General features: G+C 41.5%; 1 protein-coding gene across 5 annotated transcripts in view; it reads left to right on the plus strand.

Moving 5' to 3' along the window:
- The window catches only part of DEF6 (DEF6 guanine nucleotide exchange factor), a 180,059-nt gene that overhangs the window by 12,809 nt on the left and 146,678 nt on the right, over positions 1–20,572 (plus strand). For 4 of the 5 annotated variants that reach the window (XM_072137194.1, XM_072137191.1, XM_072137193.1 and 1 more), the window contains 2 exons: positions 16,920–17,060; positions 17,475–17,651. The exons of the other annotated variant lie outside the window; for it this stretch is intronic. In XM_072137194.1, the coding sequence (XP_071993295.1) occupies positions 16,920–17,060; positions 17,475–17,651 (318 nt within the window). The remainder of the gene's footprint in view (positions 1–16,919; positions 17,061–17,474; positions 17,652–20,572) is intronic. 5 annotated transcript variants of the gene reach the window in all.

The raw sequence follows: 20,572 nt of genomic DNA on the forward strand, positions 1-20,572 counted from the left end.
TACTGGGGGCAGTGCTGTATACTACTGGGGGCAGTGCTGTATACTACTGGGGGCAGTGCTGTATACTACTGGGGGCTGTGCTGTATACTACTGGGGGCAAGCTGCTTACTACTGGGGGCAGTGCTGTATACTACTGGGGGCAGTGCTGTATACTACTGGGGGCTGTGCTGTATACTACTGGGGGCAAGCTGTATACTACTGGGGGCAGTGCTGTATACTACTGGGGGCAGTGCTGTATACTACTGGGGGCAGTGCTGTATACTACTGGGGGCAGTGCTGTATACTACTGGGGGCAGTGCTGTATACTACTGGGGGCTGTGCTGTATACTACTGGGGGCAGTGCTGTATACTACTGGGGGCAGTGCTGTATACTACTAGGGGCAGTGCTGTATACTACTGGGGGCAGTGCTGTATACTACTGGGGGCTGTGCTGTATACTACTGGGGGCAGTGCTGTATACTACTGGGGGCTGTGCTGTATACTACTGGGGGCAGTGCTGTATACTACTGGGGGCAGTGCTGTATACTACTGGGGGCAGTGCTGTATACTACTGGGGGCTGTGATGTATACTACTGGGGGCAAGCTGCTTACTACTGGGGGCAGTGCTGTATACTACTGGGGGCAGTGCTGTATACTACTGGGGGCTGTGCTGTATACTACTGGGGGCAAGCTGTATACTACTGGGGGCAGTGCTGTATACTACTGGGGGCAGTGCTGTATACTACGGGGGGCAGTGCTGTATACTACTGGGGGCAGTGCTGTATACTACTGGGGGCAGTGCTGTATACTACTGGGGGCTGTGCTGTATACTACTGGGGGCAGTGCTGTATACTACTGGGGGCAGTGCTGTATACTACTAGGGGCAGTGCTGTATACTACTGGGGGCAGTGCTGTATACTACTGGGGGCTGTGCTGTATACTACTGGGGGCTGTGCTGTATACTACTGGGGGCTGTGCTGTATACTACTGGGGGCAGGCAGACTGTATACTACTGGGGGCTGTGCTGTATACTACTGGGGGCAGTGCTGTATACTACTGGGGGCTGTGCTGTATACTACTGGGGGCTGTGCTGTATACTACTGGGGGCTGTGCTGTATACTACTGGGGGCAGTGCTGTATACTACTGGGGGCAGTGCTGTATACTACTGGGGGCTGTGCTGTATACTACTGGGGGCAGGCTGTATACTACTGGGGGCTGTGCTGTATACTACTGGGGGCAGTGCTGTATACTACTGGGGGCAGTGCTGTATACTACTGGGGGCAGTGCTGTATACTACTGGGGGCAGTGCTGTATACTACTGGGGGCAGTGCTGTATACTACTGGGGGCTGTGCTGTATACTACTGGGGGCAGTGCTGTATACTACTGGGGGCTGTGCTGTATACTACTGGGGGCAGTGCTGTATACTACTGGGGGCAGTGCTGTATACTACTGGGGGCAGTGCTGTATACTACTGGGGGCTGTGCTGTATACTACTGGGGGCAGTGCTGTATACTACTGGGGGCAGTGCTGTATACTACTGGGGGCTGTGCTGTAATGTTGTTGTTGTATGCCTTATGTTTATGAGCGACAGTTTTCCTGCTATATACCTGCATGTCATAAGAATTTACATTAAAAAAGGACCATGTTACATTCAAATCAGTTTTTTTTAAAATTTTTATCTGTGTTTTGTATGCGTTGGAAAAGGGGTAGTCTTATACGGCGAATATATCTTAAACTCTATATTTTAAACAGGAAAGTAGGGGATCGTCTTATACGCCGGAATATACGGTATATGTATGTGTGTGGGGGTTGTGTTTTTGTGTGTTTTATACTTTATTAAGTGTTTTTATGGGAAAGTGACATTTTAGGGGCTTATAATTTCATGTATTTATTTTTTATTCAAGTCCAATACACTGCTCTACAATACTTCTTCATTGTAGAGCAGTGTAAACTGTCTTCCAGGGAGATTGTGCAGCCCCAGGGCACTTGGCAGTCCTCGGGGCTGCCCAGAAGAGGAACAGCCTTACACGCCGTGATCATGCATGACCGCGGCGTGTAAGGGGTTAACACCCGCGATCGGAGTCAGCTCCGATCGCGGGTGTTACAGCGCGGTGTCAGCTGTGATAGACAGCTGCCAGCCGCGGCTTCTAGTGCCGGCTCTGTTCGTGAGCCGGTGCCAGAAGCGGGACGCTATACTACGTCCCGGTGCGCTAAGTATCTAGCCACAGGGACGTGGTATAACGTCCAGGTGCGCCTAGGGGTTAATAGCTCACTGATGCCTATATCCCCCTTGGTGTGGAGAAGGGAAAAATAATCGCAATGTCTGGCGGTTCACAAGACATTGCGATTATTTCAGGGCTTGTATGTCACAAAGCTGCCATACAAGCCCTGATAGAGGTGTCCTGTCACACAGCATACACAGCTACAGGTCAGTGTGGGGGTCAGGCTGTGTCCTACCTCATCCCTGCTGTGCAGATTCTCCTAATGGATGTCTGTAGCCTCTGGAGGGGGGCACATCACACAGGCTGCCCCCTCTACCTCCACAGCTTCATGAGCAGAGGGTCTCCGGGTCACACAGCAGCAGGCCCTCCTGAAGATTCCTCCTCAGAGATCGTGGCAGCACACAGGGGGGGAGGAGGAGGAGGGGCCGTGCTGTGCCATGTTCTGTGCTGGGAGCTCACCATCTCCAGGTGACACCCCCCCTCCCCCCTGTTGATTCCTCCTTAGACATCCCGCGGCAGCTCACACAGGGGGAGGGGGGCGGCCCGGGGGAGGAGAAGGAGGGGCCGTGCACTGCTGTGAGCTCTGCCTTCACAGCCTCCGCGCTGCCTCCTCTGTCTCTGCAGCCGGTGTGTCCCGGGACCAGGAGACGGGACAAAGTCTCTTGGCCCGGGACAATGCAGAGGAAAGCGTGATAACCTCTTAACCTCCCGGGGCGGCGGGACACAGCTGAAAAACCGTGAAAGTCCCGCCGAAACCGGGACGGTTGGGAGGTATGCATACATAATAAATAAATACAATACAAAATATATAGAGAACACAACTACACAAACCTCCTTTCCTGCCCCCTCCTGCACACCCAGTAATGTGTATGTATATACAATATATTCTAACACTACAGCAGCTCCCGGATATACCCTGAAGCAGGAGTCACATCCAGTACCTGACCATATACATGTACATATAGAGACTCATGCACAATAGCACCTGTATATCTACTCCTCCAATACACGTTCATGGCATAGATCCACGTGTGAATGGGATATTCTTCCTACGCTGCATTTTTTTCCTGCCTATATAGACTATCTTCACAACTTCCATAGAGGTAACCTGAATGAAACTACTTTTATTTATTTTGAATTTAGTTTCTTTATGCTGGAAATTCCACTCCATAGTGTTCACAGAGCTATGGTTGAGCTCAAGTTGATTAAAGTAACTCAATGCTGCAATCCTCACAGTAACTGAATACATGCTCAGCTGAACCAACATCCTGCTGAAAAAAACTATTAAAAATGATTTCTTAAGCAACACAGTTATGCCCTGCAAAAAGTATTCTGCTTTCTCATTTATCTCTGTATTTTATGATTTTGAAAACAAAAAATCTTACCATCTGTAGCCTTGATCCACATCTGCCAGCTCTTGAAGTTGTTGGAATTGATATAACCTTAAAATTGTGCTGCAGAGAGATCCTTAGATTGTGGTCCCCAGAATATTTGACTATTTGTTATCTGCATTTGCATTTGTTATATGCATCAACAATAACAGTATCCAAAAGAACAGCTGAAGGCAAAACCAGGCAATGAAGAAAAGAGTTCATGGACCTGGACACAGAAACAAGGAACCAGAGACCAGGAACAAGAGACCAGGGACAAGACCTCAGCAAGTTAATGAATTACTAGGGGCAAGATGGAACTATTGTATGCTGATAGGGCAATGAGTTAAGAGATCTCTTGGGCAAAAGATCTGACCAAGTTTCAATAGCCAACCAAAATGAGCTCATCATAAGTGGCCCTAGAGGAAGAATTGCATTACATTACCAGAGAGTGGCAGGTAGGCTGAGCATGACACAATGGAAGTTTGAACACAGTGCCGTCCTGACATATCCTTCGGGTTATGATATACACTCACCGGCCACTTTATTAGGTACACCATGCTAGTAACGGGTTGGACCCCCTTTTGCCTTCAGAACTGCCTCAATTCTTCATGGCATAGAATCAACAAGGTGCTGGAAGCATTCCTCAGAGATTTTGGTCCATATTGACATGATGGCATCACACAGTTGGGTGCAGATTTGTCGGCTGCGCATCCATGATGCGAATCTCCCGTTCCACCACATCCCAAAGATGCTCTATTGGATTGAGATCTGGTGACTGTGGGGGCCATTTGAATACAGTGAACTCATTGTCATGTTCAAGAAACCAGTCTGAGATGATTCCAGCTTTATGACATGGCGCATTATCCTGCTGAAAGTAGCCATCAGATGTTGGGTACATTGTGGTCATAAAGGGATGGACATGGTCAGCAACAATACTCAGGTAGGCTGTGGCATTGCAACGATGCTCAATTGGTACCAAGGGGCCCAAAGAGTGCCAAGAAAATATTCCCCACACCATGACACCACCACCACCAGCCTGAACCGTTGATACAAGGCAGGATGGATCCATGCTTTCATGTTGTTGACGCCAAATTCTGACCCTACTATCCGAATGTCGCAGCAGAAATGGAGACTCATCAGACCAGGCAACGTTTTTCCAATCTTCTACTGTCCAATTTCGATGAGCTTGTGCAAATTGTAGCCTCAGTTTCCTGTTCTTAGCTGAAAGGAGTGGCACCCGGTGTGGTCTTCTGCTGCTGTAGCCCATCTGCCTCAAAGTTCGACATATTGTGCGTTCAGAGATGCTCTTCTGCCTACCTTGGTTGCAGGGCCGGCGCTATGGGTAGGCAAAGTGAGCAATTGCCCAGGAGAATCTCTTCTTTCAAATGAATCTTAAATTTTGTTTCTAGGTGCTATGGATCCAGAGATATTCAGGTTTAAAGTGAGAATATCAGGTGCCATTTTTATATATATAAACATCACTTCTGACAGCAGTTTAACAGTTAATACCATCGTTTTCTTGACACTTAGAAACATTCATATAATAGAGGAGACTCTATTTGTTCTATGTGTCACAGAGCCAGAGATACAGCCCCCTAAAGTGATACCACCCTCCAGATTCTTAGCCATCAGGCTACAGGGAGAATTCGCTGCACACAGGAGCTGCTGCACCTCACAGATAATGGAAACAATCACTTTATATGTTACTACATTTTGAGAAGGGATAAATAATGTTCATGTTTTTAACCCTTCTCTATGCAGAACTATCTAAGAACACGCTTTCTCTCTTATTGCTTTTTATTTCGTGACAGTTTTTTTTGGCAAAAATTTACTGATACGATGAACAAATATATATTAACAACCCAGAACATGTCCATAAAGTTATATGTAACACCAAAAACACACACATGTTCTGGAATAAAGTTTTTATTTCCCCCCATCCTCCATTATTTACACCTATGTTATGACGTTCTCACTCTCATTCTTATGAAGCGCGGAGGGTACTGTTATTGTGCGGATAATACAATGGCGAACATCTAAACGTGACTTTTGCTATCTCATTAGCTTGGATTATGGATGTATAGTTAATAATTTGGGTTACCATTGTGTAAGGGAGCATACAATGATACTGTAGATCTATGTGAAGCTCAGTACAATTTTCTGCAAAAATAGTTTGGTGTCCCCTGTGGATTTAACGTTCCCTTTGCTGGATATTTAGGTGAATATCCACATGTGGGGTCTGTATGATCTCCTCACATCTTGCTGTTTTATGAAAGTATTTTTCTTTATATAAGTATCTGGATTTGTACATATTCTAGGGGGAATTTTAATGTTAATTGCCAAATGCATCACCTGGTTGTCTGCTTTCAAAATTTTATAGGTTTTATGGCGTCTTTACTTTTTATTCTGTTTTATTGCTATATTTTACAGGTTGTGACTGTTTAAAAATTTCTAGCTGAAAAGCAGATATCTAGTTATTACAGTGTTAGTGATATTATGTGGATTTATTTATGTGAACATATCTATATTGGAGATTTGTGAACTCTACACATGTCCATCTACTACATTTAGGAGTTGTGAAGGTAAATATTTTCTGTTTGGAGCACATTTTTTTCCATCAAAGTCAAATTTTAATTTTTTTTAATTTTTTTATAAAGTGTTTCAGTTTGAATCAAAATTGCATGAATGCGCCTATGTCTATAAAATCTTTAATGCAATTTTGAAAATGGGGCAAGTGTCTGCTTACAGAAAAGCTGTGGTTGGTTGAGTTTACTTTAATTCTTTTTGCTGTAATTTTATTTTTAAACGTCAAAATTGTAAAAACATCCAGAAATGCCCGGCAATGAAATGGTTAATACCCCTTGGTTGAGTTCCCTGGTGGAGATGCTTATCATCTATCTCTAGTTATCTACCTCATACGTATCTCATTTTTTCTCTTTCTATTTATTAATCAATCTTATATTTCTCTTATCCGTCTGTATATCTCATCTACTTTATAGCTTTGCATCTAGAAATCTCTATCATATTTCATATTTCATATTTTTCTTTGATCATAATAATTATAATTAACAATTCTTTTTTTATATAGTCCACATAGATTACGCAGCGCTGCACAGAGCTTGCAGATCAGTCCCTGTCCCCATGGGGATCACAATCTATTCAACCTACCAGTAATTTTTTGGAGTGTGGGAGGAAACTGGAGGACCCGGAGGGTCATATAAACTCTTTGCAGATGTTGACCAGCGCTGCAAGGCTGTAGTGCAAACCACTGAGCCACCGTGCTGCCCATCAATCTCCCTATCATCTGTCTCCTATAAAATTTTCCCATATTGAAGTTTGTTTTACCATACTAAAGGGAGGCTCTTGCTGACTGTGACTGGTAATAAAATAGTTTTATTTTGGGGACCCACATTTAGTTTTGCCCAGGGCCCCACTTTGTCTAGAACCGGCCCTGCTTGGTTGTAACGGGTGGCAATTTGAGTCACTGTTGCCTCTCTATCAGCTCGAACCAGTCTGCCCATTCTCCTCTGACCTCTGGCATCAACAAGGCATTTCCGCCCACAGAACTGCCGCTCACTGGATGTTTTTTCTTTTTCGGACCATTCTCTGGAAACCCTAGAAATGGTTGTGCGTGAAAATCCCAGTAGATCAGCAGTTTCTGAAATACTCAGACCAGCCCTTCTGGCACCAACAACCATGCCACGTTCAAAGGCACTCAAATCACCTTTCTTCCCCATACTGATGCTCGGTTTGAACTGCAGGAGATTGTCTTGACCATGTCTACATGCCTAAATACACTGAGTTGCCGCCATGTGATTGGCTGATTAGAAATTAAGTGTTAACGAGCAGTTGGACAGGTGTACCTAATAAAGTGAGTGTGTGAGTGTAGGTCAATTAGAATTACCAAAATTATTCATATTTGCAAATGCCAGAATAGTGAAAGAGAATTTTTTTATGGCAAAGTTTACATACACTAAGATTATTATGTCTTTAACCCCTTAAGCCACCGTAACGTTGGGATATGTTATGGTGGCGCAAATAAAAGCACACAATGACCTTCCCCAACATCACGGGTGTGGCTGTGTTCTGAAAAATATTCTTAAGACCTAAGGTTGTCTTGGCAACTGATCACCCCGAACCCAAAATGACGGCACGGGGAGTGGCCATCTTTTTGAAGCCACCGGTAGCTTTACACTTACCGGTTATGAAGAGGGCTCAGCTCGTGAGCCCTCCCCATTCACCCACAGCCGACGCGTGACATACTACTAAGGGGTAAGGGGTTAAGGCATACCTGAAACACACTAAACACTAAAGAAATCAACCAAGATATCAGGAAGAATTGTGGTTTTGCACAAGTCTAGTTCAACCTTGTGTGCAATATCCAGGAAGCTTAAAGGGATATTCCATTTCAGCAAATTAATGTTATTGTTTTTATTATAAAAAGTTATACAATAACTTTTCCAATATACTTTCTGTATCAATTTCTCTGTTTGCTTGTCTGTTTTGTTTACTATTCACACCTTAACCAGGAAGGGAACGTTGCCCAGTAATTGCCCTCTATTTAGGGGGGACCCAATAAGTAGGTAGGGACAGATTGGGGGTCTCAGTGCCAGGGCTCTGTCTTTGTTTGTGTCCTGCCATTACATTAATGGGTCCCCCCTAAACGGAGGCTAATCACTGGGCGACATTCTCTTCCTGGTTAAAGGAAACCTACCACTTAAAAGTGGTAGGCTTTTACACATATACATGGCACCAGCTCAGGGTGAGCTGGTGCCAGAGCATATTTTTGTTAGGGGAACAAAGCCCCTATCTTAGAATTATAAGTTATATTAACTCGGCGCACCGCAACTTGGGCACTTAGGCCGTGCTAAGTTGCGCAGGCGCGCGTGTGCCAGAGAATTCGGTGACGTCACCGACTCTGCAACTCAGAATCCGGCACACGCACGGGTGCGCGCATGGTGCTCCGAGTTATAAGTTAATATAACTTATAATTCTAAGATAGGGGCTTTGTTCCCTTAACAAAAATATGCCCTGGCACCAGCTCAGGGTGAGCTGGTGCCATGTATATGTGTATAAACCTACCACTTTTAACCCCTACGGGACACAGCATCTTTTGGCCTAAAGGACGCGGCCCCATTTTTCAAATCTGGCCTGTGTCACTATAAGTGGTTATAGCTTTGGAACGCTGTGAGATATCCAGGGGATTTTGAGATTGTTTTCTCGTGACACATTGTACTTCAAATTAGTTTAAAAATTTGGATGAAATCTTTTGCGTTTAGTTATGAAAAAAAACAAAATTTGGCAAAAATGTTGAAAAATTCTTTATTTTCAACGTTCTAAATTCTCTACTTTTGATTCAGAAAGTCATAGCACCCAAATAAATTCATAACTTACATTTCCCAAATGTCTGCTTTATGTTGGCATGGTTTTTTCAGATTCCACATATTTTACTAGAATGTTATGAAGCTCAGAATTTGGGAGCCATTTTTCACATTTTTTGTAAAATCGCCAAAACCTGTATTTAGATGGACCTGCACAGTTTCTAATTGACACTGAGAGGCCTAAATAATAGCGAGACTCGTAAATTACCCCATTGTGGAAACTACACCCCTCAACGTATGAAAAACCACTTTTAAGAAGTTTGTTAACCCTTTACGTGTTTTATAGGGGTTAAAACAAAATGGAGGTGGAGTCTGCAAATTGTAATATTTTTTCACAATACACTCATTTTGGGTGGAAAATTAAACATTTGTAATGGATAAAATGAAAAAAGGCTCCACAAAGTTTGATACGCAATTTCTCCCGAGTACACCGATACCCTACATGTGGTGGTAACCTGCTGTATGGGCGCACGGCCGGGCATAGAAGGGAAGGAGGCGCCATCCGGAGCAGATTTGCTGTCACATTGTACAGGCTATAATTTTTTTCTTTTTTTTAATGAGGACCTATAGGGGCTTATTTCTTTTGCCACATGAGATGCACTTTTCTAATACATAATTTTGGGGCATCTATAGCTAATTGGTGAGATTTAATTAACTCTTTGTTGGTGGAGGAAATGAAAATCATCAATTTTTAGGAAAATTTTTATGTGTTTTTTTTTTTGGCCGTTAACCATACCATGAAAATAGTATATTATTTTTATTCTATGGGTCGCCACGTTTATGAAAATACTTCATTTATATATATTTTTTTATTTTTTCCCATTTTTACTGAATAAAAAGTAATTTGGCAAAATTGTTGTTAATTTTAGCATCACCGACTTACATATGCATAACTTTTTTATTTTTCACCTCAAAAATCTGTTTAAGGGCTTATTTTTTGCAAGAATGATAGCTCTTTTTAGTGGTCTTATTTTAGATTGCGTAACTTTTTAAAATCACTTTTTTAGAGCATTTTTAAAGGGCATTAATAAAAAATCATCTTTATCAGAGAGAGTTTTTTTAGGTTGTTTTTTACGGGGTTCACTTTGCGGATCTAATAACGATTCTGTTTTATTATACAGATTGTTACGGACGCAGGGATACCAAATATGTGGGGGTTTTGTGTATTTTATTCAATTGTACTGAATAAAAACTAATTTGGAGAAAATCTTATTCATTTTAGCATCACCATCTTTTTATATGCATAACTTTTTTATTTTTTGGTAGATAAATCTTGTTAGGGGCTTATTTTTTGCGAGAACAGTTGTTCTTTTTAGTGGGCTTATTTTGGAGTGCATAACATTTTTTAAATCACTTTTTAGAGCATTTTTTATAGGGTATTAATTAAAAATTATCTTTTTTCGGAACGTTTTTTGCGTTTTTTTCCTCCGGCGTTTACCGTGCGGGTCCAGTAACAATTCTGTTTTATTATGCAGATTGTTACGGACGCGGCAATACCAAATATGCGGGGTTTTTTTGTGTTTTTATGTTTTTTATACTTTATTAAGTTTTTTTATGGGAAAGTGACATTTTAGGGGCTTATATTTTTATGTATTAATTTTTTATTTATTATAATGTGTAGTGTTAACTGTTTTTGCATATTTTTACTTATACATACTTGAACTTAAACCAGTGATGCTCTGATCACTGGTTTAAGTTCAATACACTGCTCTACAATACTATTTTATTGTAGAGCAGTGTAAACTGTCTGAGCAAGCTTGCGCATGCTCAGACAGTTTACAGCCAGACCCGGAAGGGGTCTGGCTGCCATGGAGACCGGGCAGCTCCGGGGCACATGCCAGTCCTCGGAGCTGCCCGGCAGAGGATCGGATCCCCCGGTAAGCGGCACGGGGGATCCGATCCACAGCGCTTACACCCTTACACGCCGTGGTCATGTTTGACCGCGGCGTGTAAGGGGTTAACACCCGCGATCGGAGCCGGCTCCGATCGCGGGTGTTAGCGCAGGCTGTCAGCTGTACTAGACAGCTGACAGCCGCTGCTTCTGGTACCGGCTCCGTTCGTGAGCCGGTGCCAGAAGCAGGACGTTATAGAACGTCCCCGTGCGCTAAGCATCTAGCCCCGGGGACGTACTATAACGTCCTGGTGCGCCTAGGGGTTAAGTGGTAGGTTTCCTTTAAGGTGTGAACACTTAACACAACAGACAAACAAACACCCAATCCGAGTCGACAACAGCGGGGAATATAAATAACCAAATCACAATCCAAATAGACTAGTCAATAAACAGGCAAGAATTCAGAAATCAGAAATACAAGAGAGCTAGAGAACACAGCAAGAGCCCAGCCAAAGGTGGTAGGAGTAAACAATTACAGATCCACAGTGTTAACTCTTGCAAGACAGAATCAGTGAGGGGAGTGGCAGACATCAGGTCAGACAGCCAAACCTAGTTCAGACTGCAAGATGACGAAAAACTCAGTGGGGCCCGATTCGCGTTTTCCCGACGTGTTACCCGAATATTTCCGATTTGCGTCGATTCTCCCTGAATTTCCCCGGGATTTTGGCGCGCCACTGGATCGTGAATGGACCGGGTAAGTAAATCTGCCCCCGTGTCTCCTAATCCTACCCGCATGGATAGAGGAAACAGCAGCCGCAGACATGACACATTGGGGCAGATTTACTTACCCGGTCCATTCGCGATCCAGTGGCGCGTTCTCTGCGCTGGATTCGGGTCCGGCCGGGATTCATTAAGGTAGTTCCTCCACCGTCCACCAGGTGGCGCTGCTGCGCTGAAAAGCATTGGAACGCGCTGGAGTTCACCGAGCCGGGCTGAGTGAAGGTAAGTGCAAGCTCCGCAACAGATTTTTTTTTTTTTTTAATGCAGCAGTTTTTCCGAATCCGTCGGGTTTTTGTTCGGCCACGCCCCCCAATTTCCGTTGCGTGCATGCCAGCGCCGATGCGCCACAATCCGATCACTTGGGCCAAAATCCCGGGGCAATTCAGGGGAAATCGGCGCAAATCGGAAATATTCGGGTAACATGTCGGGAAACCGCGAATCGGGCCCTTAGTTAATGACCCCCATTGATTTCTAGATCTCTGCTTGCTGTCCTGCAGTAAAAAGCTTCTATGTTTACTTCCTGTGGAGAGAAATGGTCACACAGCTCTGATTATTGTCCGGCCCGGGACGTTTATTTCTAATGTATTTGGTATCTTAATAGTCATAGTGACCCACAGAAAATTGTTAGCGTGTTATTTACATTGTTTTGTGAATGGCACATAATTCTAATTAAAATTAATGCTCCCAAAGAAGTAATTATTACATTTTGTTATAATAAATTTACCCTAAAATGGCAGCAATGAAAACTACAACTTATTCTATTTTATTTGGTATCTTAATAGTATTAATAGTCATAGTGACCCACAGAAAATTGTTAGCGTGTTTATTATATTGTTTTGTGAATGTCACATAATTTTTAATTAAAATTAATGCTCCCAAAGAAGTAATTATTACATTTTGTTATAATAAATTTACCCTAAAAATGGCACCAATGGAAACTACAACTTATACAAAATGACAGAAGTGGATAGAAAGGTAGCAAAAATATATGCATTTTGGGTTCTTAAACCTTTCAGAAGACTGTAAGCTGTCATGGCAATTAATGACCTCAGAAGAGGGGTGCTGACCGGGAACCCCAGAGCTGATAGGTGCTGTGGTTATGGTGTGTAAAGGGCTTAAGACCCAAAGAGGCTGGGTCCTTAAAAGTTAATATCTTATATGGTTATTCCTATATGTATCCGAGGTAAAGGGGGTGATGTAAATTTTTACTTTTAATATTTTTTTAATATTAGTTTTTTTCTACTTCCATTAGAAAGAAAGTAGAGATGTAGGGGCACTATCCTGGTCTTTCAATCCATGGACCCCTATTTTAAAATCATGAGATGATGTAGAGTCGAGGTAGTACTGATGGTGCCAAGCAGAAATAGTGGGACATTAATAGTTTACTTTGAGAAGTGTGAAAAAAGTCCCTCAGCATTAAAACATCTTAATATTAATCCTTCATTAAAAACGAACAGGTCATCCAGGTTGCAGAATACCGGATACAAAATTCTTTCATAGTTTATCAGTCACCTGTCCATGTCACTTTAGTGCAGCGTTGTATGGGGTGATATTAAAGAGAGTTAGATCTTGGAGACATCAGCATCCTGATCTATCCCCTACACTTGCTGAAAGCCTGAATAAATTTGTGATTATTGTGGCTGAAGATTATGTTCTGGCAGTGGTTGGGAGGCTTCCATCTTCTCCAGTAGCTCTTCATATGTCTTTATCCACCAGTTGTGTGTGCGTCCTCCATATGTCTGTGAAAACCGTCCGTGACGTGAGAGCACAAGAGTCCCAGCCGTGATCGACATCCATCTGATCTAGCCTCCTAGCCTTGCCGTTCTAGCCACCATGACACTGTCTATCTGTCATATATCGTAAATTGTAACAGGTGTGTATTGTAGTGTTGGATGTTCTGTGTCCCTATGTATGGTCTTCCTATATACTTTGGCTTGATGTAATGTACAATGCATCCCTTACACCAATGTAGATTGTGTATGTCAGCAGCTCATGTTTGGCCATTACTTCAACTCTTCATGGTCTGATATAAATGTATATTATAAATATATAATATTTAACATATCAACAGGCCGTTTGGTGCTTTCTTTTTCATATCCACTAGTTATTTGATCCTGGTCGTATTTGACCACTGAAATTTGTCCCACAGATAACTTCATATGTCTTTGTAAATGGAAAATTAACAAATGCTTATTTGGTTTAAACTTCTGCTCAATGCGGGCTTAGGGTGATTGCTGGAGGTCCTACTCAGTGATTGACAGTAGAGTATTAAATTAACAAAAATCTTTTATGCTAACATTATATGTCAAGCTATAATAAATACTGTTTCTAAACTGACTGCTTCCTAATTGTGTCAGGTTCCTTTTACAATATTAAGAACTAAATACAGAGTAAAAAATAAAGGCAATGTTGTTTCTATGTGGACACTATTACTTGGATTTATATGTGCATTACATATCATTAAATAGTTCTTCAAGTCTTAAAATGAATTAAAATGAATGAAGCTGAAAGGCCAGCTATTGAATAAGTTAATCCTCACAGTACTAAACAGGTTGATGCTTTACATAGAAATGTAAAATTTAAAACATTAATACAACATGAATAACAGTAGTTGATATGATTAACTCCCCATTTATTACAGAAGGTTAAAATGAAGATGTATTGCATATTTAAGCAAGTTCTTTTTTTGGCAGCTTTTATTTTTTTATTCATTATTATTTCATTCTTTTAAAAGATATACCTAAGTGTCTGACATACATAATCTTGCTTATCTAGTATCTGACATTCTAATGTTGCAGGAAAACCTCAGCAGAGCAGGAAATAGTGGCAGAAGTGATGGGGGTGGGGGGAACGTCACAATGATAAAACTGCTTTAAGTGTGAGAAATCTGACTAACAGGTCAACACAACTACACAACTGAGAGACTATGCAAGATAGCAAAGACTTTTAAACATTACTATATTGTCATCTCTACTGGCCATTTTTTTTCATATTAAATGGCTGGAGCCTCTTAGAAAATTTGGCATGTAGGATGTCTGCAGGGGGAATAAGAATGGTGTTCAATAAATTATTAATAATCGCATTGTTTATGTTTAGTTGCTCTTAGTAGGTTTTAGGTCATGTCAAGAGCAGGGCCAACATTAGTATTTGGCAAACTGGGCACCAGAGATATTTACTTTAAAGTGAGAATTCCGGTGCAATTTTTATTAATATCTCCATTTCCTGACACCTTGAAACACAAATTTAGATTCCTATTAAAGAGAAGACTCTCCTCTTTCATAGGAAAAAAGGGAGATTCTAGTTATAACAGAACCAAAGATGTAGCCCTCTGAATTGTACCCCCCTTGCAGATTCTTAGCCTTCGGGCTACAGGGAGAATTTGCTGCACACAGGAGCTGCTGACACCTCACAGATAATGGAAATATGGGTGTGATGGTTTTTTTTTGCGTGATACGTTGAATGTTTGATCCTCTTCGCCAAATGTGGCTACATATTAATACTGCAACTCAGAACATGCCCACAAAGTTAAATGTAACACCAAAAACACACACATGTTCCAGATTAAAGTTTTTATTTCACACCATCCTCAATTATTTAACCCTATTTTACAATGTTCTCATATCAAATTCTTATGAACCTTAGGTCCGCTATTGCGCAGCTAATACAATGGAGCATGTGAATGCCTTCAGTGCTCTGACCTCAGTGCCCTTAGCTCATGTCACAACCAGGAAGTCTCACCCACTTCAGGAGAAGCAGTGATGATGTTACAGGGCTGATAGATATATGAGGCTATATCTCAGGATAGGAAGAAGCCAGAACCATCCTGTAAGTATTGTTAGAATTGTTGCCCATGTCCAGCTGTACTAAAGCTTTACAGATACAGCCATTGCTCGCGTATATATCTCCACTTAGATCCCCATCTAGCTAAGTGCAGCAGGAACAGCTGCAGTAGCAGCAAGGGATCAATGAGTTATGTAATTCCCCTGATGATTGTACCCTATGGTAAATGAAACGCGTAGGGAGTGTGTGACATTTAGCAATTAGGGATTAATAGCTGCTGTAAGGGACACCTTTGGGACTGTCCTTGTCAGGACTGGAGCATTTGGGTTACCAGGTAACGGGCTGATTGTAGGGTACAATAGGTCCTACACACCTGGATTGTCTCCCACTGGACCAAGAACCATCACACAGGAGACTGGTGAGATCCAATGTATTCTTCTCTTGCTGTTCCTTATTGATGAATTTGATATTGGAGTCATGAATTTTGAATATTGGAGATTGCGAGCATCAAGCTTTGCAACCAATGGGATCTTGTCGCTGGTATATTTGAACTAGTGTAAATCATTTATAGATTTGAAGTGTCTCTATTTATCCGGTTCTGGTGACTGGTTAGTCAATAATGCACTTTATGTCTGTTGTTGAATATTTTATTGATATAGAATAAAAGTTATATTTCATAATTCTTAATGTGCACATCCTGCTTTAAACTCATCTATGAATTGTGGATGCATAGATGGTTTGGTGATTGCATTTAACTGGAAAACCACAAGTGCAGATCTCACCAGTTTCCTTCTTAGTTCATGTCACAACCAGGAAGTCTCACCCACTTCAGGAGAAGCAGAGAGGATGTTACAGGGCTGATAGATATATGTCCAACTGTACTAAGGCTTTACAGATATGTTAACTGCCTTTCTTAAAGTTGAATTAAAAAAGTGATATTTTTTTTATACAGTTTTCTATTTTGGATCGTAACTTTAAGAGTGAATATCTCCAGTTCTGTAAATCGATTAACAATCCATATATATTAAAATGGAGTTTACGCAGGGAGATATGAGACAAGAATGCTTTGTTTCTAGGTGCCAGGGCTCAGGAGATATAGGCTAAAGAGGGGCATATTTCAAACGCCTATAAGCTGAAGGCAGAATGTAGAAGGAGCTGCAGGAAAGAATTAGCTTACAATTTGCAGAAGTACATGCACCCTCTATCTGTAGCTGAACTTCGAGAATGATGCTGGAACTCTGGAATGACAGAAAAATGACAAAAAAGCTCATTTTCTCAGATTTGTAGTCATTTATTGGCTACTTTTATAAAGAAAATAATATGAAATTAATTAAATTATTCTATCACGTGAATGTCTCTCATGAAAAAAAGGAGGAAAAAGTGCTTTGATATGTAAAGCTTTTCCAAAGATATCATCATTTAAAGAAGAGCATAACAGAACTGCAAAAATTGATCTAGACCTTTAGGCATCAATGACCCTCAGTCATGAAGGGGTTAAGCAGAGAATAATTATTCCAGAGGGTTAAAAAATAAAAATCTTTGTTAATACCTATATACATTCTCTTCCCTAGGTACTGTCTCATAATCTCTACACAGTATTCAACATTCCACATGATCCAGTGGCTCTGGAAGATCATTTTCGTGATGATGATGATGGCCCTGTTTCTAGTCAAGGCTATATGCCTTATCTGAACCAGTACATACTGGACAAGGTAGATAAATCAGTTTTTTTTTTTTTATTTTAACATATTGAAAAGAGTTTTAATTTGGTAGAGACCATATGTTAATACTTTTACTCCCAGCTGTAATACAATAGTTTTATGGAAATAAGGTTTAGATATTTCAGCATTATATAATACCACAAAATAAAATTAACACATCAACTTTTAAATTTACTCTATTACTCTGTTACATTAATTTTCCAGGAAACTCATGATTGTTTTGTATAGTTACACATTTCTTATACACTTTCTGTATCAATTCCTTAGGTTTTTCTAGATCTCTGCTTTCTTTTATTGTGTAGGAAGCTTTAATGTTTACTTCCAGTAGATAAAAATCTGTCCTTGGTCATGTGAAAACTGAAATTAAAAGAAACTTTTATTTTTAAATTTTTATTCTTCAAAAAGGTTGTAGAAGGTACATTTGTAAAGGAAAGCTTTCATGAGTTGTGCTGGACTCTGACTGCTAAGAAGAACTACCGCCCTACAGGAGTGGCACTTCCCAATCAAGATGCTTTCCATCTCTGGTGTCTCTTCAACTATCTATCAGAAGATACATACCCACTTATCATGGTCCCAGATGAGGTGAGCCAGGTTTTTGTATAAATGTGTGTACAGTTACAAAATTACAACGCAGTGTAGAGAATCAATGGTTCACCCCTTCCAGTGACAGGACGCAGCATTAAATCAACGTTTCAGGTTGGGGTATGGAAAAGGCTTGAGAGAGTAGCCCTTTACATATACAGTGGCTGTTGGATATATTATACAGAAGACACCTGCTGCTAAAAACCAATATAAGTTCCAGCTTCAATCTTTTGCTATGAGAGTCAATGCAATGGTATCTCCACTCACTCTTTAAAAACATGTTCATAAATCCTTTGCATAGTTTTAAGTACTAAAGTGGAAATATAGGTGATTCCCCTACTTCAAGACGCCCGACTTACAAAGGACCCCTAGGACCCCACTGTTTACAGCAAAATATTTTGAATATACATCACTGGTACAAAAAAAATAGCTTGGAGCTACAGTTACAAAATATACAGTTCTGACTTGCAAGACTGGCATAATCTTGGTTTTGTATTGTGGCTAGTTCTGCTGTTTTGGATGTGAAAGCTGACAATTATTGTGATTTATACCTTTTCCATGAGAGACAAAGAAAGTGAATCCTCTGGGCCCTGGGGCAATATTTATAATGAGGGCCCCCACAATTTACAATAGACGTTTATGAAGGGTTACATTTCATCAGTCTACTGCTATATTATAAAAAAAATAATGATGCAGTCTAAGTCTAAGAGTTACCCTATATACTCGAGTCAAGAAAAAACTAACAGTGTACTCAGATTCCGACGCCCCCCCCCCCCCGGCAGGTCCTCTACTACACAGTGATGCTCAAGCATCGGCACCACGACCCCACGCCATCCGTCACAGGGATTGTAACGTCAGCCACTCGCTGATGTTCTACTATGTACACCGGCATCGTCACACAATATGATGTCAGCGAGCAGCTGACGTCATGGTGCCTGCGACAGACGGCACAGGGACACGGAGCTGATGCTGGAGCACTGCTGTATAAAAGAAGACATGCCAGAGGGCGTCGAAAGGTGAGTACACTGTTTATTTTTTTCTTACAGGCATTATATAGGGGGCAGGGGCTGCAGGCTATACACTAGGGGCTTGCAGGCTATATAATACAGGGGGCTGGCAAGCTATATACTACAGGGGGCTGACAGGTTATATACTGCAGGGGCTAGCAGGCTATATAATGCAGGGGATGGCAGGCTATATACTACAGGGGGCTGGAAAGCTATATACTGGGGAGGCTGTGACCAATGCATTTCCCACCCTCGGCTTATACTTAAGTCAATAGGTTTTTCTATTTTTTTGTGTTAAAATTAGGGGTTTTGGCTTATACTCGGGTTGGCTTATACTCAAGTATATACAGTAAGTTTTATTACTATAATAGTTAAAGAAGGGAACCTTCAATGCATGCACCTCTATCGTAAATGAAAGGCATCCATTAAACATATTGGGGGAAATTTATCATTAGTCCTATTTAGCTTTTAGGCGTATAATTGTAGCAAAATTTTGCACAAACATTGTTTTTGCATTTTGTTAGCAAGAAAATAAAGCAACTATAAAGTCACGCAATGGCAGAAAAAATACACCACCGCATATATATATAAACTTATGCAACACCAAAAATATCAACTGAGAACTTTTTTTTATTAGTTTTGCGATTTTTCCTTGCACATTTTTAACTTCTATTTATGCAGGGGGTTTTTTTTGGTGCTGTTTTTCTGCTGCAAGCTTGGCTTTCTCCTTTGCGCTGCATCTATCTTCCCGTCCGTTGTTTATTACTTTTGTTCACCAGATTTATTTTCTCAGTTTTTTTAAACTTGCACTTATGATGGCGCTAAAATACACCTACTCTGTGCTGTGTGTTGCGGTGGATGTGTAGCACATCTGGAGACCTATGTACACATTGGGGCACATTTATTAAGAATATTGTAGTGTGCACTATGTGCAGTTTGCCTGTGTAGTGTGCAGAGGGCGCCAGATTCATGATTTCTGGCACATATTTTGCCTGAAACTTTGGGCAGCTGGCCAATGAGAGATATGTGATTCTAGGCAAATTACAATTAAGCACAAAACTTGCTGTAAAGACATGCAACCTTTGTGCTTATGTCCCCCCCCCCCTCTGCGGATGCTGATACTGCCTGTGAGGATTCTGCAAGCTGCGGTGAGCCGGCTGCAGACACTGCATCCTAAGGCCCTCTTTCTGGTGTCTGGGGATTTTAACCACGTTTGTCCAACATCCAGATAAGTCAAACCAGCAGTCAGATTACAATGAGATCATTACAAGTGCCCAGGTGAGCTTCAGACCAGTGGCATTAACATCCCATTTGATAAAGGTCTTAAAGAGGTTGATTCTCACACATCTCCTCCCTCCAGTGAGCTCATCTATGGACGCCCTACAGTTTGCTTATCAGCCAGGTATTGGGGTGGATTATGCCATCATCCACCTTCTACATCGAACTCTTTCCCACCTGGAGAAACCAGGGAACACTGTGAGAATTATACCTTTTAAATTTCTACTGTGGTTTCATACTATAGAGCCAGGACTACTAAGAGTCAAACTTCATATGGCTGGGGTGGACCACCAGCATTCTAAGTGGATCTTAGACTACATCCCAAACCAACCTCAGTATGTGAGACCCCAAGACTGTGTTTTGGACACTTTTATAAGTAGAACAGGTTCACCTCAAAGTACAGTTTTGGCTCCCTTCCTCTTCACATTGTACACAGCAGACTACAGGTACAATTCATGTAGCTGCTACCTCCAGAAGTTCTCTGACTCTGCTATGGAAGGCCTCATTACCGTCAAGAATGACAGGGAGTACAAAGAATTGATCCAGGAATTTGTGGATTGGTACCAGCAAAACCACCTAAGGATAAATGCTGGAAAGACCAAGGAGATGGTGGTGGACTTCCGTAAGCACAGTCCT

Source organism: Engystomops pustulosus, chromosome 2, assembly GCF_040894005.1.
Source record: "Engystomops pustulosus chromosome 2, aEngPut4.maternal, whole genome shotgun sequence".
NCBI lineage: Eukaryota > Metazoa > Chordata > Amphibia > Anura > Leptodactylidae > Engystomops > Engystomops pustulosus.